Here is a 21,504-nt window from a genome sequence, read left to right as displayed (position 1 = left end):
CAGCTGTGGCTCAGATTCGATCCCTGGCCTGGGAACTTGCATATGCCACAGGTGCAGCTGAAAAAGAGGGAAAAAAAAAAAGACTGTGCAGTATTCTTAAAAATGGGAATTATCCCATTTGGTCAGTTCTTTTGAATAAGCTGGCTAAGTGTGAAAGTCAGCCTTTAAGTATAATAATTGATCAAGTACTTGAGTGTACTTTTTCTAAGCATTGTGCTAGGTATTACTATATAGTGATAAGAAAAACATAGTCCCTGTTTTCATGGAGTTTTTATTGTTGGATGTCATGATGTTATACACTGAAATACTAGTTTTCTTATATATTCTATTGTTAAAAACATAAGTACAGTGAATAAATACAAAGAAAAAATAACACAGAAATAGCTTTTATTTTAGTCAAACTCTTGTACTGATGAATGCCACGGATCCAGTGCTTACATACAACAGGTGAATTAATAATTTCATAGTGTTTGAAAATAGCGCATTTTAGGATTAAAATGCCGAAATTTAATGTATATTTAAAGATTAAATTTGTCTTTTTTCCCCCCAGAATTATATCCATGGGAGCAGCCAGGCCCAGTTTGTAGCTGAAACACATATTGTTCTTCTGTTTAGTATCCTATTTTAATAAGTTCTTGGTGCTGTGTCCTAATTTGTCTGTTTTTTCATATTCTAGTATTCTCTCTAAGCATTTGGTTGAGGCTGCATGCTCTTTTATTAATGAAAGTCATAATATCTTTGAAATCATATTACTGTGTCATCTGTCTTAACCCAATCAGCCTAAAGACCTCCAGGGACAAACCCATAGTCTAATAAAGCCAAGTTTACTGGATCATTCCTATAAGGGATACTGTACATCAGAGGAAACATGCTTATAATACATTAAGAAACCAAACTACATGCAAAGGAAACTATACCTAAGGAAAGATAGAGCTGTTGTAGGATTTGAGGAAAGGTGGAGCTCAGATGAAATGTAAATGAAACGATGTTTTAATGAGCTCAAAGCAAAGCCAGGCTAACGAAAGCATTAGGTCTAGACTGTGAAATAGACCTAGGGTTCTGTTTCCTGGAAAACACAAAGTTCAGATAAATGGGGGATTTTTGTCTTTGGAAACTTCTTTTTTTTTTCTTTTTTTTTTTTTTTGTCTTTTTGCTATTTCTTGGGCCGCTCCCACGGCATATGGAGGTTCCCAGGCTAGGGGTCGAATCGGAGCTGTAGCCATCGGCCCACGCCAGAGCCACAGCAATGCAGGATCCGAGCCGCGTCTGCATCCTACACCACAGCTCACGGCAACGCCAGATCATTAACCCACTGAGCAAGGGCAGGGACCGAACCCGTAACCTCATGGTTCCTAGTCGGTTTCGTTAACCACTGCGCCATGACGGGAACTCCGGAAACTTCTTTTTTTTAATATGACTTTATTTTTTAGAGCAGTTTTAAGTTCACAGCAAATTAGCAGAAGGTACAAAGACTTCCCGTATACCACCTGTCCGCACACGTGCATACCTTCTCCCATTATCAACATCCCTTACCAGAGTGGTGCATTTGTTTGTCAGTGGACCTGTATTGACACATCATTATCATCCAAAGTTCAGAATTTACGTTAGTGGTCTGTATTAGTGTTGTACATTCTATGGGTTTGGATAAATGTATAATGACAAGTATCCATCACTATGATATACAGAGTAGTTTCACTGCCCTAAAAATCTTCTGTGCTTTGCCTATTCATCCCTCCCTCCACAGTGATATCAAGTAGGTAAGAGTCTAAATTTCTTAGTATCACTGAACACAGTTTACCCACCCAAATACATAAGCAGTGACTCTGGAACAAATCAACAAGGTGAACAACTGTAATGTGCCTAGAGTTGTGCTTCTCAGCCAAGGGATCCAGACATTGAAATACTGGAATCAGTTGTAGCCCAGACTGTTAGAGAATCTTCCCAGTGACTTGATTGTAATGTTATTTGTCTTGCCTTCTCATTCCATGATCTAGATTGCTTAGAGGAGTTCCATTTTTTGGTAGTTTCAGATATACTTTGCATATAGTTTGGTTTCTTAATGTATTATAAGCATGTATAATGTGTTATATATGGCCTTCATAGTTACAAAAATGTATGAGAATTACAGAGAAATAAGAAAATACAGGCAAGAAGAAAAATAGTCATCATTATCAATGTTTCTATAATGATATATCATAATTCAAGTATTCTTTTATTGGCGAATATTACAAAGGATATTTTCTTGGATATAAAAATAATTGACATACCTCTGAATTCCCAGAAGTAAGATTTGAACAAAGTGTACAAATGAGTCTATTGCTCTTCATGTTTTCTCTAGATTTTCTTCCAAAAGGCTTTTGCTTAAACAGGGGTAGGGATGGAGTTCCCGTCGTGACTCAGTGGTTAACGAATCTGACTAGGAACCATGAGGTTGCAGGTTTGATCCCTGGCTTTGCTCAGTGTGTTAAGGATCCAGCGTTGCCGTGAGCTGTGGTGTAGGTCACAGATGCGGCTCGGATCCCGCGTTGCTGTGGCTGTGGTGCAGGCTGGCAGCTACAGATCTGATTGGACCCCTAGCCTGAGAACCTCCATATGCTGCAGGAGTGGCCCTAGAAAAGGCAAAAAGACAAAAAAAAAAAAAAAAAAGGTAGGGAGTTTTGCTGCCAGAAATGTACATATGCCCTAATATCCTTGGCAAGTCCTAATCATTATGTATTCTCATTTTTAAAAAACTGTTAATTCAATAGGCAAAGAAATTGCATAAGTATAGCTTGGACAATAATAGTGAAGGTAACTTAAATATTTTTCCATAATTCTGCACTTATTCTTCATTTTATGCAAATGTCTGCCTTCGTCATGTATAATTTTTTTTTTTGGTCTTTTGTCTTTTGTCTTTTTAGGGCCGCACCTGCGGCATATGGAAGTTCCCAGGCTAGGGGTCTAATTGGAGCTGTAGCTGCCGGCCTATGCCAGAGCCACAGCAACACCAGATCCAAGCTGTGTCTGCGACCTACACCACAGCTCACAGCAACACCGGATCCTTAACCCCCTGAATGAGGCCAGAGATCAAACCTGCAACCTCATGGTTCCTAGTCAGATTAGTTTCTGCTGCACCATGATGAGAACTCCAACTCTTTTTTTTTTCTCTTTTTTCATTCCTTTTCTTTTTTGCTTTTTAGGGTCATATATATGGCATATGGAAGTTCCCAGGCCAGGAGTCGAATCAGAGCTGCAACTGCCAGCATACACCAGGGCTCATAGCAACACCAGATCCCCAACCCACTGAGCAAGGCCAGGGAACGAACCCACATCCTCATGGTTATTAGTTGAATTTGTTACCACTGAGTCACAATGGCAGCTCCTATTTTTTTCATTTTTTTCTAAGTATAATTGATTTACAATATTTGTGTTAGTTTCAGGTATACAGCATAGTGATCCAGTTTTTTTCAGGTTTTATTCCACTATAGGTTATTATATGATAGTGAATATATGATATCACTTATTTGTGCAATCTAAAATGTGGCACAAATGAACCTATCTATAAAACCAAAATAGGAGTTCCCGTCGTGGCGCAGTGGTTAACGAATCCGACTAGGAACCATGAGGTTGTGGGTTCGGTCCCTGCCCTTGCTCAGTGGGTTAACGATCCGGCGTTGCCGTGAGCTGTGGTGTAGGTTGCAGATGCAGCTCGGATCCCGCGTTGCTGTGGCTCTGGCGTAGGCCAGTGGCTACAGCTCCGATTCAACCCCTAGCCTGGGAACCTCCATATGCCGCGGGAGCGGCCCAAAGAAATAGCAAAAAGACAAAAAAAAAAACAAAATAGACTCACAGACATAGAGAACAGACTTGTAGTTTCCAAGGGGGAGGGAGGAAGAAGCGGGATAGACTGGGAGTTTGGGGTTAGTAGATGTAAACTATTACATTTAGAATGGATAAACAATTAGGTCCTACTGTATAGCACAGGGAACTATATCCAGTCTCTTAATATCTTTGGATAGACCATGATGGAAGACAATATAAGAAAAGGAATATATATATACATACACACACACACACACATATACACACATGTAAGACTGTGTCTTTTTAATCTACATACAGACTTAAGTGATCTTTTTTAAAATTACATTTTATTTATTTTTTAATTATTATTTTTTAATAGTTATTTCCCCAATACAATTTTTTTTCTACTCTACAGCATGGTGACCCAGTTACACATACATGTACACATTCTATTTTCTCACATTATCAGGCTCCATCCTAAGTGACTAGACATAGTTCCCAGTGCTACACAGCAGGATCTCATTGCTAATCCATTCCAAAGACAATAGTTTGTATCTGTTAACCCCAAGTTCCCAAATCACCGTACTCCCTCCCCCAAGTGATGTTAAATCCTTTTTTATATTTGCCTTTTCTATTGTGATTTTTGTGTTCCTATAGATGTTCGCTTCTTTTTAAAATATTTCTTTTAGACTAGGTTTAGTATTGCTGAATTGTTTTAGTTTTGTGAGAAAGTCTTCATCTCTCCTTCTATTCTAAATAAATCTTCTATCCTCAATAAATCTTGGAGTTCCCGTCGTGGCGCAGTGGTTAACGAATCCGACTAGGAACCATGAGGTTGTGGGTTCGATCCCTGGCCTTGCTCAGTGGGTTAAAGATCCAGCGTTACCGTGAGCTGTGGTGTAGGTTGCAGATACAGCTTGGATCCCGCATTGCTGTGGCTCTGGCGTAGGCCGGTGGCTACAGCTCCGATTCGACCCCTAGCCTGGGAACCTCCATATGCTGCAGAAGCGGCCCAAGAAATGGCAAAAAGACCCCAAAAAAATAATAAAAAATAAATAAATCTTGCTGGGTATAGTATCCTAGGTTGCAGGTTTTTCCTTTATAGGACTTTGAATATATCATGTCACTCCCTTCTGGCCTGCAAAGTTTCTGCAGAGAAATCAGCTGATAGCACTATGGGGATTCCCTTGTAACTGACTCTTTTTCTCATGATGCTTTTAGAACCCTCTCTTTCTCTAGTTCCTTGTTATAGTAATCTGCATTTCCATCAATAATCTTTCTTTTTTTGGCTGCGCCCTTGGCATGCAGAAGTTCTTGGCCAGGGATTGAGCCTGCGTCACACCAGCATTCTGAGCCGCAGAAGTGACAATGCAAGATCAAACTTGGTGAGCCACCAGGGAACTCCCTTAATAATCGTTCTTTTATTTATTTATTTTTTGTCTTTTTGCCATTTCTTGGGCCACTCCTGCAGCATATGGAGGTTCCCAGTCTAGGGGTCTAATCGGAGCTGTAGCCGCCAGCCTACGCCAGAGCCACAGCAACACGGCATCCAAGCTGCGTCTGCAACCTACACCACAGCTCACGGCAACACTGGATCCTTAACCCACTGAGCAAGGGCAGGGATCAAACCCGCAACCTCATGGTTCCTAGTCGGATTCGTTAACCACTGCGCCACGACGGGAACTCCAATAATCGTTCTTAATTCAGTTATCTTTTTTTGTTTTTTGCTTTTTAGAGGTGCACCTGCTGCATATGGCAGTTCCCAAGCTAGGTGTCAAATGAGAGCTGCAGCTACAGGCCTGCACCACAGCCACAGAAAAACGGGATCCAAGTGGCATCTGCAACCTATACCACACCTCATGGCAGCACCAGATCCTTAACCCACTGAGTGAGACCAGGGATTGAACCCGCATCCTCATGGATACTAGTTGGGTTATAACTCATTGACTCACAGTGGGAACTCCCCAGTTATCATTTCTATCACCACCTTTTTTTTTTTTCTTTTTAGGGCCACATCTGCAGCATGTGGAAGGCCTCAGGCTAGAGGCTGAATTGGAGTTGCAGCTTCTGGCCTACACCACAGCCACAGCAACATCAGACCTGCATCTGCTACCTATGCCGTAGCTTGCAGCAGCGCAGGATCCTTAACCCACTCAGTGAGGCCAGGGATTGAACTCTCATCCTCATGGATGCTAGTCAGGTTCTTAACCCTCTGAGTCACAACAGAAAATCCTATTACCACCTTTTTAAACTAGTAGACTGGTGACCTCTGTTTCATTATTTGTTCTTTCAGGGAATTTCTTTTGTCCTTTTAATTGAGATTAGTTCCTCTGCCTTTTAAAAAAATTTTTCACTTAATTTTCTCTGTCTCTATGAATTGAGGAGAAGAGACTGTGGTCTTAAAGGGATGTTTTTATATGGGAGCATTCCTGTGTAGACTGTGTGTCTAGTGTTTTTGTTGCCAGGGTGGTTTTGTTATAGGTGTCAGCTTTGTCTTTCCTCAGGGTGGTGCTGGCCATTATCCCCTTGATAAGGGGGTGTGGTTGGTGTTGGAGTATCTAGAGTCTGTGTAGGATGTGAGGTAGGGCTTCCTCTCTGCTCCATGGTTGTCACTGCTCTTAGGGGCAGAGTCTGCTGCCCAGATTTTGAAGATCGGGCTGAGTCAGTTTCTTTTGTCCTTGGGTGTGTTCCCTGCTCCAAAAGTGATTGCTGAAGCAAGTCAGGTCTGTGTGGTCGCAGGCCCTATCTGCCACCTGTGTAGGTGTCCACACTTCTGCTCTGAAACAGCACAAGGTCACATGCCTTTGTTGTGTTTGTCCCAGATCTAGTGCAAGGCTGTGGTGTGCAGTAGGCTGGGGCTGGGGACTGGGAATTGAGGTGGTTGTGCTGCTGCCTGAGTTCTGGGCCACCTCTGTGGCAGTCTTTTCCCAGGACCTGACTGCCTCAAATCTAGGGCTAAGCTGTGGAGTTTAGTGGGAGGAGCTTGGCTCTTCTGCTGGGAAAGGAACCACTATATCCACCCAGACCGTACCCTAGGCCCTCTAGGTTCTCTCTAGGTAGCTAGATGATGCCTCTCCCAGGGCCTGCCTGCCTGAGATTCAGCATTTAAGCAAGCACTGCATGTTCTTGCAATGCCACCCCAGGTGCCCCAGGCTGTCTCTGCATAGCTAGACTGAGTCTTTGCCCAGATCTTGTGCCAGACTGTGGTGTGAAGTGAGCATGGCCAGAGTTTTCACCTTTTCAGATTGGGAGTTGTGGCAAAGCAGAAGTCACCAGTGTAAGGCTTTCTCCACTCTGATTGTTAGCAAACCATCACTCATATGCTCCTTGCAAGTAGAGTGTAGGCTTCAGCTCTTCACTCTGTACCAGCATATTTCTTAGCATGCAAGGAAGCGTATCTCCTCCACTCAGCACCCCAGGACTGGGATGCCCAGATAATGGCTTGATCTACTCACTCCCCAGGGTGAGGGTCCACCCATGCAGACCTCTTCCTTACAGATGCCACCCAGGGGCTCAGATCCCAACGCTATGCCTTTTTTCCCTTGTCTTACCTTATTACGTGGAGATATTTCCTGCAGTTTTGGTTGTATAGGAGTGCTTCTGCCAGTTTCCAGTTGGTTTCCTATGAGAATTGTTCCACCTGTAGATGTATTTTTGATGTGTTTTGCAAGGAGGTGAGCTCCACGTTCTGCTACTCCACCATCTTGAACCCCAAACCTACTAGCTCATTTAATAGACTAGTTCCTGAATGTTATGGAATACCATCTCCTCTATTTTCTATTCTTTCTCTCAGGGTAACATGTCATTATGATTATGAAATTATTTTTTATTTATTTCATTGTTTGTATCCCTTCTAGAGTGTAAACTTGTCCAAGGAATGGTCTGTATTTTCTTTAACTTTGTAACTCCAACTAATAATGCCTACCTATAAAAGGCAGTGTTGGAGTTCCCGTCGTGGCGCAGTGGTTGACAAATCAAGACTAGGAGGAGTTCCCGTTATGGTGCAGTGGTTGACGAATCCCACTAGGAACCATGAGGTTGCGGGTTCGGTCCCTGCCCTTGCTCAGTGGGTTAACTATACGACGTTGATGTGAGCTGTGGTGTAGGTTGCAGACGCGGCTCGGATCCAGCGTTGCTGTGGCTCTGGCATAGGCCAGCGGCTACAGCTCCGATTCGACCCCTAGCCTGGGAACCTCCATATGCCGCGGGAGCGGCTCAAGAAATAGCTAAAAAGACCAAAAAAAAAAAAAAAAAAAAAAAAAGACTAGGAACCATGAGGTTACGGGTTCAATCTCTGGCCTTGCTCAGTGGGTTAAGGATCTGGCGTTGCCATGAGCTGTGGTGTAGGTTGCAGACGCGGCTCAGATCCCGTGTTGCTGTGGCTCTGGCGTAGGCCGGTGGCTACAGCTCCGATTAGACCCCTAGCCGGGGAAACTCCATATGCTGCAGGAGCAGCCCTAGAAAAGGCAAAAAGACAAAAAAATAAAAATTAAAAAAAAGGCAGTGTTGGTAAAAGTCTATAAATGAGTTCTCTTATGGCACAGCAGGTTTAAGGATCTGGCATTGTTAACTACAACAGCTCAGGTTGCTGTGGTGATGCAGGTTCAATCCCTGGACCAGAAACTTCTGCATGCTGCAGGTACAGCCAAAAAAATTTCTATAAATGAAATGAAACAGTACATATAGAATTGCACCATAGCTTTTAATATCTGAGAACAAGAGCACACAAATACCTTGGTGGTATACTGTAAGTTGGAATGCTCATTCAAAGAAAAAGCATACAGATAGTGATACAAAAACAAACTTTTCCAAAAACAAAAGTCTCGGAGTTCCTGTTGTGGCGCAATGGGAATGAATCCAATTAGTAACCATGAGGTTGCAGGTTCAATCCCTGGCCTTATTCAGTGGGTTAAGGATCCGGCATTGCTGTGAGCTGTGGTGTAGGTCGAAGACTCAGCTGAGATCCTGCATTTCTGTGGCTGAGGCGTAAGCCAGCGGCTACAGCTCTGATTTGACCCTTAGCCTGGGAACCTTCATATGCTGCTAAAAAGCAAAAAAAAAAAAACAAAACAAAAAACAAGTCTCAACCAAAATCAAAGTACCCTATAATGAAAATCTATAGGAAATTCACTTGTGGCACAACAGGTTAAGGATCTGGCTTGCTGTAGCTGTGGCATGGGTTCAGTCCCTGGCCTGGGAACTTCTACACGCCATGCGTGTGGCAAAAAAAATGAAAAAGCCTGTAGAAATTATCAATCTTGGGTGTTCCTGCTGAGCCACAGTGGGTTAAGAATTCAACTGCAATGGCTCAGGTCACTACAGAGGTACGGTTTCAATCCCTGGCCTGGCAGAGTAGATTAAAAGATCCAGTGTTGGAGTTCCCATTGTGGCTCAGCAGTAATGAACCCGACTAGTGTCCGTGATGATGGGGGTTCGATTCCTGGCCTTGCTCAATGTATTGAGGATCCAGCGATGCAGTGAGCTGTGGTGTAAGTCGCAGACATGACTCTGGATCTGGCGTTGCTGTAGTATAGGCCAGCAGCTGTAGCTCTGATTTGAGCACTAGCCTGGGAACATGCTGCCATAAAAACAACTTTTAAATAAAATTTTAAAAAAAAGATCAGCGGTTGCTGTAGCTGCGTCTCAGATTTGATCCCTGGCCTGGGATTTTCCATATGCCATGGATGTGGCCATAAAAAAAAATGATCATTCTTTATGTATACCTGCATATAAAGAGCCCTAGTAAGAAAAAAAAAATCACTGGAGAAGACAACTTGGCTAAACAACAAAAAACATGAATGGGTATCAACCCTAATAAGAGGCTATTGAAGTGAGAGTGTGAAATAATAATGAAGGGATGAATAGACAAATTTAGAGCCAATTATAAATTCAGACCTTATCTGAACACCTATTTTTCCTTTTCTCCTAAATTATACCCACATGAGGGAACATACAATGTGCATGTGTATAGGCATAATTAATATGAGGGTTTTTTTTTGTCTTTTTTAGGGCTGAACCCTCGGCATATGGAATTTCCCAGGCTAGGGGTTGAATCAGAGCTGCAGCTGCCAGTCTACACCACAGCCACAGTAATGCAGGATCCTAGCCATGTCTGAAAACTATACCACAACTCATGGAAACGCCAGATCCTTAACCCACCTGGTGAGGTCAGGGATAGAACCCACATCCTCATGGATACTAGTAGGGTTCATTACCGCTGAGCCACGAGAGGAACTCCCTAATATGAGCCTTTTAAACTGCTGTTTGTGTTCACCAAACTACAAATTGAATCTCTCTTTTCTATTAGAACACATTCTGTTTGCTTTAGAATTTGATTTTTCTGGGAGTTCCCGCCGTGGCGCAGTGGTTAATGAATCCGACTAGGAACCATGAGGTTTCGGGTTCGGTCCCTGCACTTGCTCAGTGGGTTAACGATCCGGCGTTGCCGTGAGCTGTGGTGGAGGTTGCAGACGCGGCTCGGATCACACGTTGCTGTGGCTCTGGCGTAGGCCGGTGGCTACAGCTCCGATTCGACCCCTAGCCTGGGAACCTCCATATACCGCAGGAGCGGCCCAAGAAATAGCAACAACAACAACAACAACAACAAAAAAAAATTGATTTTTCTTTTTTGTTTTTTGGCCACACCCACAGCATGTGGAAGTTCCCGGGCCAGGGATTGAACCCATGCCACAGCAGTGACCTGAGCCACAGTAGTGACAATGCTGGGTCCTTAACTGCTGGGTCACTAGGGAACTCCTTATTTTTCTTATTTTACTGTTCAATCATGTAATGTGTTACCTCTGTGCATGAGTAGATCTATTTTGTATTTATATAGTTTCTATATTACACTGAATGAAAGTGAGGTCATGGAATGTAGGATTTTCTTTTTTTCTAAGAATAGTGCAGTTTAGGTAGTTGAGTGGTAATTTATGCTTTAAAAATTAATTGTTGAAATTCTGGAAAATATTTGAGAAGTTATTTCTTAAATAAAAATTAGTTATTCTTTCTAAATGGTATACATTCCAAGTGTGTTCTTTTTTGGAGGGTGGTTGAAGTAGAATAGCTGTTAATTTTTTTAAATGTGTACAAGATTGGAACAATAGTTGGAAAAAAGTTCTAGGTTATTTCAAAATACAGTTTAAGAGGAAAATGCATATTTCATTTATAAGTTATAGTGGGACAATTTGTTTAAAATATCAGTCCTTATTTGTGCAAATAAAGTAATTTTCCAACCTTAATATTTTTTATATCTTCATAGTAAATGTTGTACTGTATAGACACAAAATTATTTAATTACAATTTTTTGGAATTAAAAGTTGAGGGTTTATATATTTATTCATTCTATATTATTCTAAGAATGTTAAATTTGTATGTCCTTTTTGTCTGTGTGAATTTCTCCTTAAACAATTTTTCCAAGATGGTGGGGTTACCCTAGGGATGGTGCTTTTATGTGAAGCTGCTACATCTGATATGGATATTGGAAAGCGAAAGAGTAAGTTATATCATATGTCAAAATATAGCAGTTCTGCCTTTAATACAGAAAAAACAATATCCTCTTAATCATGTCCCCCTTAGTTATATTATTTTACTTCTTAACTATTACAAAAGTAATACATGCTCATTGGAGAAAATGTGTGAGAAAATAGGAAAATGAAACATTTGAGGGGAGAATCATCCATTATTCTGCCTTTGAAAAGGTAATATTAAATATAATATAGTTCTTTCCATTTGTAAAAATATCTTTTCAACTGTATATATAATACTTTGAATCTTATACTCCCTTTTTTTTTTTTTTTTTTTTTTTTTGCCTTTTCTAGGGCCGTTCCCATGGCATATGGTGGTTCCCAGGCTAGGGGTTCAATTGGAGCTACAGCCGCCGGCCTACACCAGAGCCACAGCAACGCTGAATCCGAGCGGCATCTGCGACCTACACCACAGCTCACGGCAACGCCGGATCGTTAACCCACTGAGCAAGGGCAGGGATCGAACACGCAACCTCATGGTTCCTAGTTGGATTTGTTAACCACTGAGCCACGATGGGAACTACAGGATTTATTAACCACTGAGCCATGACGGAAACTCCTCCCTTTTTTAACTGGGGGTAAAATATTTCACTAATACTTTCCTATACATAATTTTTTCATTTGTATTCTATACTGAAATTTACTTAACCATTTTGATTTTGTTTAATTTTCCCTAATTTTTATTATAATAAATACTTATTTAGTGACTATTATAATATATATTAAACTTTATCCTCATTTCATATTAATTCCTTAAAGTAGAATGACTGTGTGGTCCTGTGTATGAGTATTTTCAATTAATCTTGATGTTTTAAGCTAATGATGCCAAATTCTTTTCTCAAATGTTTTAATAATTTAGATTACTACCAATGGTATTTCACTGTAACTTTATTGATATTAGATAACCTTGTTAAAAATGTGTGTGTAGTGCTAATCAGATAAGGGGTAGATGTTTTTTGTACTTCTTTGGTTATTTGTTTTTGTTTTTTTTAAACATTTTATTTATTTTTTTGTTGTTGTTGTTGTTGCTGTTGTTGTTGTTGTTGTTGCTATTTCTTGGGCCGCTCCCACGGCATATGGAGGTTCCCAGGCTAGGGGTCGAATCGGAGCTGTAGCCACCGGCCTACGCCAGAGCCACAGCAATGCGGGATCCGAGCCACGTCTGCAACCTCCACCACAGCTCACGGCAACGCCGGATCGTTAACCCACTGAGCAAGTGCAGGGACCGAACCCGAAACCTCATGGTTCCTAGTCGGATTCGTTAACCACTGCGCCAGGACGGGAACTCCTTCTTTGGTTATTTGTGAAGTCAAATATTTTCTTAGATGTCTATTAGCTGTTTATGTTTTCCCTTCTGTAAAATGTCTTCTTGTCTCTTGCCATTTATATATTAAAGTCTTATTCCTTTTCCTACTGGTTTCCATGAACTTTCTATATGTAAGAATATTCACACACTGATTTTTGTAGCAAAGAAATGCTAACAATGTAATTTAATTTACTTAGCATGAAATCAGTTTAAGTCAGAGTTTTCTGAGTTAAATATCATCAAAATTAACCTAGCTTAATAGGCGTTCCCATCATGGCACAGTGGTTAACGAATCCGACTAGGAACCATGAGGTTGCAGGTTCGGTCCCTGCCCTTGCTCAGTGGGTTAACGATCCGGCGTTGCCATGAGCTGTGGTGGAGGTTGCAGACGCGGCTCAGATTCCGAGTTGCTGTGGCTCTGGCGCAGGCTGGCGGCTACAGCTCCGATTCGACCCCTAGCCTGGGAACCTCCATATGCCATGGGAGCGGCCCAAAGAAATAGCCAAAAAAAAAAAAAAATTAACCTAGCTTAATAAATCTGTTTACTTTTTCTTTTAGAAAAAAGATGATGTCATTGGATTTTAAATTTGGGAGATATTTACTTTGCTGAGTTTAAATGAATTTTTACAAATAGAAAAATAGAACTAATGTATCATTTTTTTGTATCTGAAAAAATTGCCTATGTCAGTATTCATTATTGGGGAAAGGCCATCTGGGTACTACACTGCTGGCATGAATTTAAATTTTAAAATAGGAATTCCCATCGTGGCTCATTGGAATCGAATCTGACTAGTATCCATAAGGATGCAGGTTTGATTCCTGGTCTTGCTTAGTGGGTTAAGGATCCGGTGTTGCCGTGAGCTGTGGTGTAGTTCACAGACTCGGCTTGGATCTGGCATTGCTGTGGCTGTGGCATAGGCCAATGGCTACAGTTCCATTTCGACCCCCTAGCCTGGGAACCTCCGTATGCCAAGGGTGTGGCCCTATAAAGACAAAAAAATTGTAAAACATTTTGTTAATGTATATTAAAATAGTCAGAATTTTATCTACTTCTAGGATTTCTAACCTGAAGAAATAATCACAAATAATAATAAATATTTATTTAGCATTTATTATGTACCAAGAACTCCCCTAAGCACGCTTAGATATTTGGCAAAAAGTAGCGTACAAACATATATTCAGAGTGAAACTGTGTATATACATGTATGTGTGCATTTGATTAGGAAAACAAAAAGACTTCTACAATGAGCATGTGTTAATACTCAGAAAAAAAAGTTTCATTTACGTTTTAGCCCCTAATCATATTGTGTGAAATTTTAAAAAGGAAAAAGTTATTCTCTAAGTATGACAAAACTAAAAATTGTTTTTAGTATTGATCATTAAATATGTTTCCCTGGAATTTCCATTGCTGTAGCTCACATGCTTCCCACCCCTACCTCCATCCTTCTTAGACAGTCTTAGTCCAGGGACTCAAACAAAGAGCCTCAAGTTATGGGAATCATACTTAAGCATTGTAGGGTCAGCATATAGAGTTAAGGTTGGTAACTGCCATGGTAAACCAGAGCATATAGGGTTAATGGAAATAGCTATAAATTTAGGACTAGGATTCAAGGGATTTTTCCCCAACATTACTCAACATTATTCAACATTATTATTATTATTAATCCATGTTAAAAAGAGTTCCTCGTACAAGCAGTGTAGTTACCCATGCATGAATAAAGTACTTTCAGGTAAGGCTGTCACAGTGATATTACCAGATGTCTTTAAGTCAGTAATACAATAAGGTCGTATTAAGGATTTAAAAGTTTAAAAAGTGAGTGATTTTCTTGTCAGGAGTAAGACAGTGTTTCTAACACTAAATTCTTGACTGTGATGGCTTTCACGAAATTCATTATTTCGTGCAATTAAATTGCACAAATATAAATGGAACTATTACATTGTATTGGAGAAAACTAAAGAAGGCAAACTCCTAAAGATGAATGAGGATGAAATTTGTTGTAAAGTTGAGATTTACCAGTAAATTATAGCGCTTGCTTTTCATTCTTGGAAATGTAGCCTAAAATTTATGCTCTGGCTCTTTATTATGTTTAACATGCTCATTTTACTCTCCTTTTATTTTTTTTGCAGTAATGTGTATGGCTGGTATTGGACTTGTTGTATTATTCTTCAGTTGGATGCTTTCTATTTTCAGATCTAAATACCATGGATATCCATATAGGTATGATTATTATTATTGTTTATTTTTTGGCTGTACCCACAGCATGTGGAAGTTCCCAGGCCAGGGATTGAACCCATGCCATTGCAGTGACAATACTAGATCCTCAACCCACTACACCACAAGAGAAGTGATTACCTATATTTATAATGATTAGAGTTGATGTAGTTTTATAAAAAAAATTATATTTTTTGGTTTTTACCTCCAAACTATTCTAGCTTCTAAAGCAAAGAGATAGGCTTTAATTTAGGTATACTGCATAAAGAAATTAAGACAATTATGATACAGTGAGCAATAGTATGTGATTTATCTTCTCAGGAACATCATTCAGGGTTATTCTGATATCACCTAATTTATCCTATAAATCTATCAAACAATAATGATTAGAACTTTTTTTTTTTATCATTTTAGGTCTGCCCCTGCAGCATATGGAAGTTACCAGGCTAGGGGTCAAATCAGAGCTTTGGCTGCTGGCCTACAGTACAGCCACAGCAACACCAGATCCGAGCTGTATCTGCAACCTACAACACAGCTCATGGCGATGATGGATCCTTAACCCACAGAGAGAGGCCAGGAATTGAACCCACGTCCTCATGGCTACTAGTTGGGTTCGTTAACCACCAAGCCATGACGGGAACTCCCCATTAGAACATTTTATACCCTATCTTCTCACACAGTTCCTTGTCTGCATAATTTACATCTTCTTTTTTGGTTTTTTTTGTTTGTTTGTTTGTTTTTTGTTTTTTTTTTTTTTTTTTGTCTTTTTGCTATTTCTTGGGCCACTCCCGTGGCATATGGAGGTTCCTAGGCTAGGGGTCCAATCGGAGCTGTAGCCACCAGCCTACGCCAGAGCCACAGCAACGCGGGATCCGAGCCGCGTCTGCAACCTACACCACAGCTCACGGCAACGCCGGGTCCTTAACCCACTGAGCAAGGGCAGGGATCGAACCCGCAACCTCATGGTTGCTAGTCGGATTTGTTAACCACTGCACCACGACGGGAACTCCTACATCTTCTTAAGGACAAAATTATTTTTAAATTTTTTTTAAACTTCTAATTTCCACTTTTCAGGCTCTTTAGGTGGCCTAAATAGAATATTTGATTAGAATCCAGTTTGTAAGTGTTCCCGTCATGGCTCAGCAGAAACAAATCTGACCGGTATCCATGAGGACACAGGTTCGATCCCTGGCCTCACTCAGTGGGTTAAGGATTCTGGGTTGCTATGAGCTGTGGTGTAGGTCACAGATGCAGCTTGGATCTGGCGTTGCTGTGGCTATGGTGTAGGCCAGCAGCTACAGCTCCGATTCAACCCTTAGTAATCCACTTCGTAGAGTGTATAATAAAAAAGTATTTAAGAAGGTCTAACCGGCTTGAAATGTTCATAGAGATCTCTAAGGCTCAGGGAAGAAATTATTCTTCTGATTATAAGTTCTTGATTTTACTCTTTTAATAACCAAGAGAAATGTACCTGTATATAACAGGGAATGTTATGACTTAGTTTTACAATCTGAGTGCCATTTACTACAATTGCTATTCTTTTAATACAACATTGTCCTGGTGTTCCCGTCATGGCTCAGTGGTTAACAAATCCTACTAGGAACCATGAGATTGCAGGTTCGATCCCTGGCCTTGCTCAGTGGGTTGAGGATCTGGCGTTGCCAAGAGCTGCGGTGTAGGTCACGCGTGTGGCTTGGATCCCTCATTGCTGTGGCTCTGGCGTAGGCCGGTGGCTACATCTCCAATTGGACCCTTAGCTTGGAACCCTCCTTGTGCCGTGGGTGTGGCCCTAGAAAAGACAAAAACACACACAAAAAAAGCAAAACATTGTCCTGTTGTATAAAGGACTATGAACACTAAAGGTAAAGTATGTCAAGTGATATTTTTGAGACACAAATTCTTTCTTCATATTAATTTTGACTACCCACAACGTGAAGAAGTTCCTGTGGCAGAGATCAAACCATGCTATAGTAGTGACCCAAGACACAGAAGTGACAATGCTAGATACTTAACCCACTGAGCCACCACGGAACTCCCTTCTCATTCTTTTTTTTTGGGGGGGGTCTTTTTGGGGCCACACCCTCGGCATATGGAGGATCCCAGACCAGGGGTTGAATTGGAACTGTAGCCGTTGGCATATACCACAGCCACAGCAACACCAGGCCTGAGCTGTATCTGCGACCTACACCACAGCTCATGGCAACACCGAATCCTTAACCCACTGAGGTGAGGCCAGGGATTGAACCTGCATCCTCATGGATACTGGTCAGATTCATTTCCACTGAGCCATGACGGGAACTCCCTCATATTATTATTATTATTATTATTTTGTCTTTTGGGGGCCACACCCATGGCATATGGAAGTTCCCAGGCTAGGGGTCGAATCAGAGCTGTAGCTGCTGGCCTAAACCACAGCCACAGCAATGCCAGATCTGAGCCATGTCTGTGACCTACACCACAGCTCACAGCAATGCTGGATCCTTAACCCATTGAGCAAGGCCAGGGATCGAACCTGCATCCTCATGGATGCTAGTCAGATTCATTTCTGCTGAGCCATGATGGGAACTCCTTCCTCATATTTTTTTTTGTGTGTGTGTGTCTTTTTTGGCATTTCTTGGGCCACTCCCGCAGCATATGGAGGTTTCCGGGTTAGGGGTCAAATGGGAGCTGTAGCCACTGGCCTACACCAGAGCCACAGCAACTTGGGATCCCAGCCGCGTCTGCAACCTACACCACAGCTCATGGCAATGCCGGATCCTTAACCCACTGAGCAAGGCCAGGGATCAAACCCGCAACCTCATGGTTCCTAGTCAGATTCGTTAACCACTGTGCCACGACGGGAACTCCACTCCCTCATATTATTTTTAACACAAGTTTTTAGTAGATGATTTCGAACTCTCTGGTCAGTTTATTATATTGTGACATTCTTAAATGCATTTTGAGTGATGAACAACTTAAATTATTTTTTTGCATTCTTTTGGCAAATTTATTTATTTTATTTTATTTTTGCTTTTTAGGGCTGCACCCATTGCATAGGGAGGCTCCCAGGCTAGGGGTCAAATCGGAGCTACATCTGCCGGCCTATAGCACAGCCACAGCAATGTCGGATCTGAGCCACATCTAGCGACCTAAACCACAATTCATGGCAATGCTAGATCCTTAACCCACTGAGCGAGGCCAGGGATTGAACGCACAACCTCATGGTTCCTAGTCAGATTTGTTTCCACTGCGCCACGACAGGAACTCCGCAAATTTATTAAATTTTAATACTAAAGCTTATTAGTCTATCTTTTTTTCTTTCTTTTTCTTTTTCTTTTTTTTTTTTTTTTTAGGACCACACCCGCAGCACAGCATATGGAAATTCCCAGGATAAGGGTTGAATTGGAGCTACTGCAGCTGGCCTATACCACAGCCATAGCAATGTGGGATCCAAGATGTGTCTGACCTACACCGAAGCTCACAGCAATGCTGGATCCTTAATGCACTGAGTGGGGCCAGGGATTGAACCCGCATCCTCAAGGATGCTATTGGGGTTCGTTATCCATGACTAGTAGTCATGGATTGTAGTTGGGTTGTGGCTGAGCCACGACGGGAAATCTGAGCCTATTAGATCTTTTGTGCTTGTAATCTTCCGGCTTTATACTTTTACTCTTCTGTGCATGTATATTTTAAAATAGTTTATCCTCTATAGAATACTAACTGGAATGAAAGGGTAATCTTACTGAGACTTTTATTACTTATTCAATCATCATGGTTGATTCAGTTATTAATTGGTATCTCTCTTCAGAAGGTATTTTAACTTGAGTTTATGTCTATTTCCTTTTCTCCAAAGACTAAAAACTATCTCAGTGTCTCCCTTTGCTATTGGTGCCCAAAGTTATACATGTATCCAAAAATTCTTTGATCTGACAAAATCAAGATATTTATTGGAAGTAAAGCCTACTTTTCTTTCAGAGATTAATATACTGTTGTATATATTTGTTTCAGCTTTCTGATGAATTAAAAAGGATTCCAGAGATATGTAGACACTGGAGTAATGGAAATTGAAAAATGAAAAACGTGTGTGTGAAAAGAAGAAAGCAATTTGTGTATTTTGTATTACCTCTTTTTTTCAAGTGATTAAAATAGTTAATCATTTAACCAAAGAATATATATAGTGCCTTAACAAGCAATTTTCTGTCAAAATCATGAAGTATTGGGATATGATTCTTCTCTTAACCTTTCCTTCCCAGTAAACTTTATGGAACATTTAATTTAGTAGAATTAAATATTTTATAAACATTTTAAAACTACTACATTTTATTAAAACAAGATTCAAAACTACTTTAGTTAACTTTTGGTCATTTGATTTTTATTATCGTATCCAAAGGTGGGGGGAAAATGTCCTGACCAGGTGTTCCTGCTTATGCCTGTTACTGATAACAGCAAGCTATACTTCTTGGTAGCTGTAGACATTAAGAAGTATCTCTAAATATAGGATTATGATTTCTGCATGAATGTGGTATTAACTAACTTGTATTTTGAAAGATTTCAGGTGTATTCTGTCTCCCTACTTTTTTAAAGGTGGTTCCCTCTCTAAATAAAAATGTAGATTACTAATAAAATCAGTGTAAATTTAAAATAGTCTAAAATCTTTCTAAAAATTAGACATTATCATTTATTTCATTTGTACCTAAGAGAAAAATATGGGTTTATCTGGTTAAGATGACTTCTATATTACAGCTATAACATATTTCATTAGCCCTTGTGTTTAGGAATAGGATTCCCCTAGCTTAGGAAAATAAAACCATGAAATACTCAGTTGTTGCCTGTGATTAGAAAGTAAATGTTTCTCAAAAGCTGTTCTGTTTTTTGCTCCTATTTTAGCCTTCATTTTCTCACTTTAAGAGGAGAAACAAAGTAATCATTTGAAGAGGTTTTGTTTGAGATTTTTCTTTTTTTCTGTCAGTGAAAATAACAATATATCCTAACCAAATTCTGTGAAGAATGAAAGTTGGTGGTTATCATTAGAGCTAGCTATAACTTCCCCCATAGTTGTGAACAGTATCTTGAAATGCCACTATTATGGAAATATGAGAATTCTGATAATGAAAAATTTTTAAAGAAATATTAAAAGTGTTACATTAAAGTAATGCTGTGATTGTCTGCTATTATTTACCATCTAATAACTCTCCCATGTGGTCCAGAAGTGTTAATATAATAAAGGTTTGAAGAAAGAGATAGATATAATTGCCTAAGAAGAAATGTTTTATGTAAGGTTTTTGTTTTTGTTTTTGTTTTTGTCAGTAGATTTGGTGGGTGAGGGGATATTTACTCTTTAACGGAGCCTGTTTTTGTTACGCCCCTGTAAATTGCGTGATTCTCGATTCCTTTTCTGCCGTTCTTGTACTTGCCTCAGGCCAAATAAATTTATGCTGTGATTCTTATGAGACTTGTATGAATATGCCCTCATTTGTATGGACTAACCAGGTGAATATTACTGCCATGTAATCTGTATAGCTCCAGATAATTTACAAAGAGCATTGAAAGAATGAATTTTTTTGTATTTGTTTTGTCTCCCTTAAGAGCACATTCTTATTTTGTAAGGCAAGAAGTTGAATTCTGGCTAAAATCTGTAGAAAGCAGATTTACTACACTTAGAATAGTGTTACTTTTGTGGAAATGCTAAAATTAGCTTTCATCTGAAGTGCCTTAAGTAGACTCTTCATTTACTTTTTCAGTAATGGTTTAATATTATTTGTTTTGCATTTTAAAAATACATTCAAAATGACACATTGTAGTGGTAAAGATAACCAGATGTCTGGCTGTTTGCTTTTTGATCATATCAATAAACTTTTACAATCTTAATTCTGAGTTTTTGGTTAACATCTAAAGAGGGGTGAGTTTAAAACACTAAACTAGGGTTATAATAGGATATCCCATTTTGAAATTATAATTAAATTTCTTACTGTCCTAATGACTGAATTTGATGGGCCAATTACTTAAGGATTCCATACATAATCCTTCATTAATGTTGTCACCCATTAGATTAGTCAGAACAGCCAAGTAGATGAGTGGCTATTTTCAATGGTTCATTACATTTTGTCCTAGTCAGTGAATGCTATGAGTAGGTAGTTCCCTTTTGGTACTAATTGCTTTGAAACAGTTACCAGATTATCAAGTTATATAAAACTGGGCAGCAGTACATTTGCAAACATGGAGTAGAAACAGTGGACCAGAAGTAAAAAAATCTGGCTTTTAAACAGCTTTTAGTCCTTTCTTAAGCCATGTGACTATAGGCAAGTCATATGAACCTCTCTGGACTTATTTCTTTATTCTAATGTGAGTGCATTGGATTGAATCACCTCAGTGTTCCTTCCAGCACTACTCTTCTATAATGTAAAGTATTAAAAATGTTTTTAGAGAACTATGTCTAGATATTCATATTGCAACAGAACAAAGGGTGGGAGAAAAAATATATACACGTAAGAATAACTTGATCCCCATGCTGTACAGCGGGAAAAATAAAATATTTTTTAAAAATGTTTTTAAATTTTGAATAGATACCATGATATCCAGGTTTGGTGTTGAATTAAATCAATTGAAAGATACGATGTTTTGTAGTCAATTTCTAGGAAGAAGCTGTGAAATACTTGTGCAGGCCATTATAGCTGAAAATTGTTTTATTTTTGCTTTTTAGG

At 40.0% G+C, this 21,504-nt stretch overlaps 1 protein-coding gene across 10 annotated transcripts in view; it reads left to right on the top strand.

Annotated features, from left to right (window-relative positions):
- MAGT1 (magnesium transporter 1) overlaps positions 1-20,671 on the top strand; it is a 64,226-nt gene extending 43,555 nt beyond the window's left edge. For 3 of the 10 annotated variants that reach the window (XM_003135205.7, XM_085008455.1, XM_085008456.1), the window contains 4 exons: positions 551-614; positions 11,201-11,275; positions 14,740-14,830; positions 18,812-20,671. In XM_003135205.7, the coding sequence (XP_003135253.5) occupies positions 551-614; positions 11,201-11,275; positions 14,740-14,830; positions 18,812-18,827 (246 nt within the window). In that variant the 3' untranslated portion in view covers positions 18,828-20,671. Of the gene's footprint in view, positions 1-550; positions 615-11,200; positions 11,276-14,739; positions 15,452-17,110 lie in introns of all 10 variants that reach the window. The other 7 variants (XR_014835624.1, XR_014835623.1, XR_014835622.1 and 4 more) reach the window with 7 other exon arrangements.
- Positions 20,672-21,504: the final 833 nt, after the last annotated feature.

The sequence above is a fragment of the Sus scrofa genome, chromosome X (assembly GCF_054392235.1).
Source record: "Sus scrofa isolate SSC_HxYL_T2T_F1_AM1 chromosome X, Sscrofa_HxYL_maternal_Yorkshire_Landrace_v2.0, whole genome shotgun sequence".
Classification (NCBI taxonomy): Eukaryota; Metazoa; Chordata; class Mammalia; order Artiodactyla; family Suidae; genus Sus; species Sus scrofa.
The sequence above is the reverse complement of the archived record's forward strand: the minus strand, read 5'-3'. Positions and strand labels throughout refer to the sequence as shown.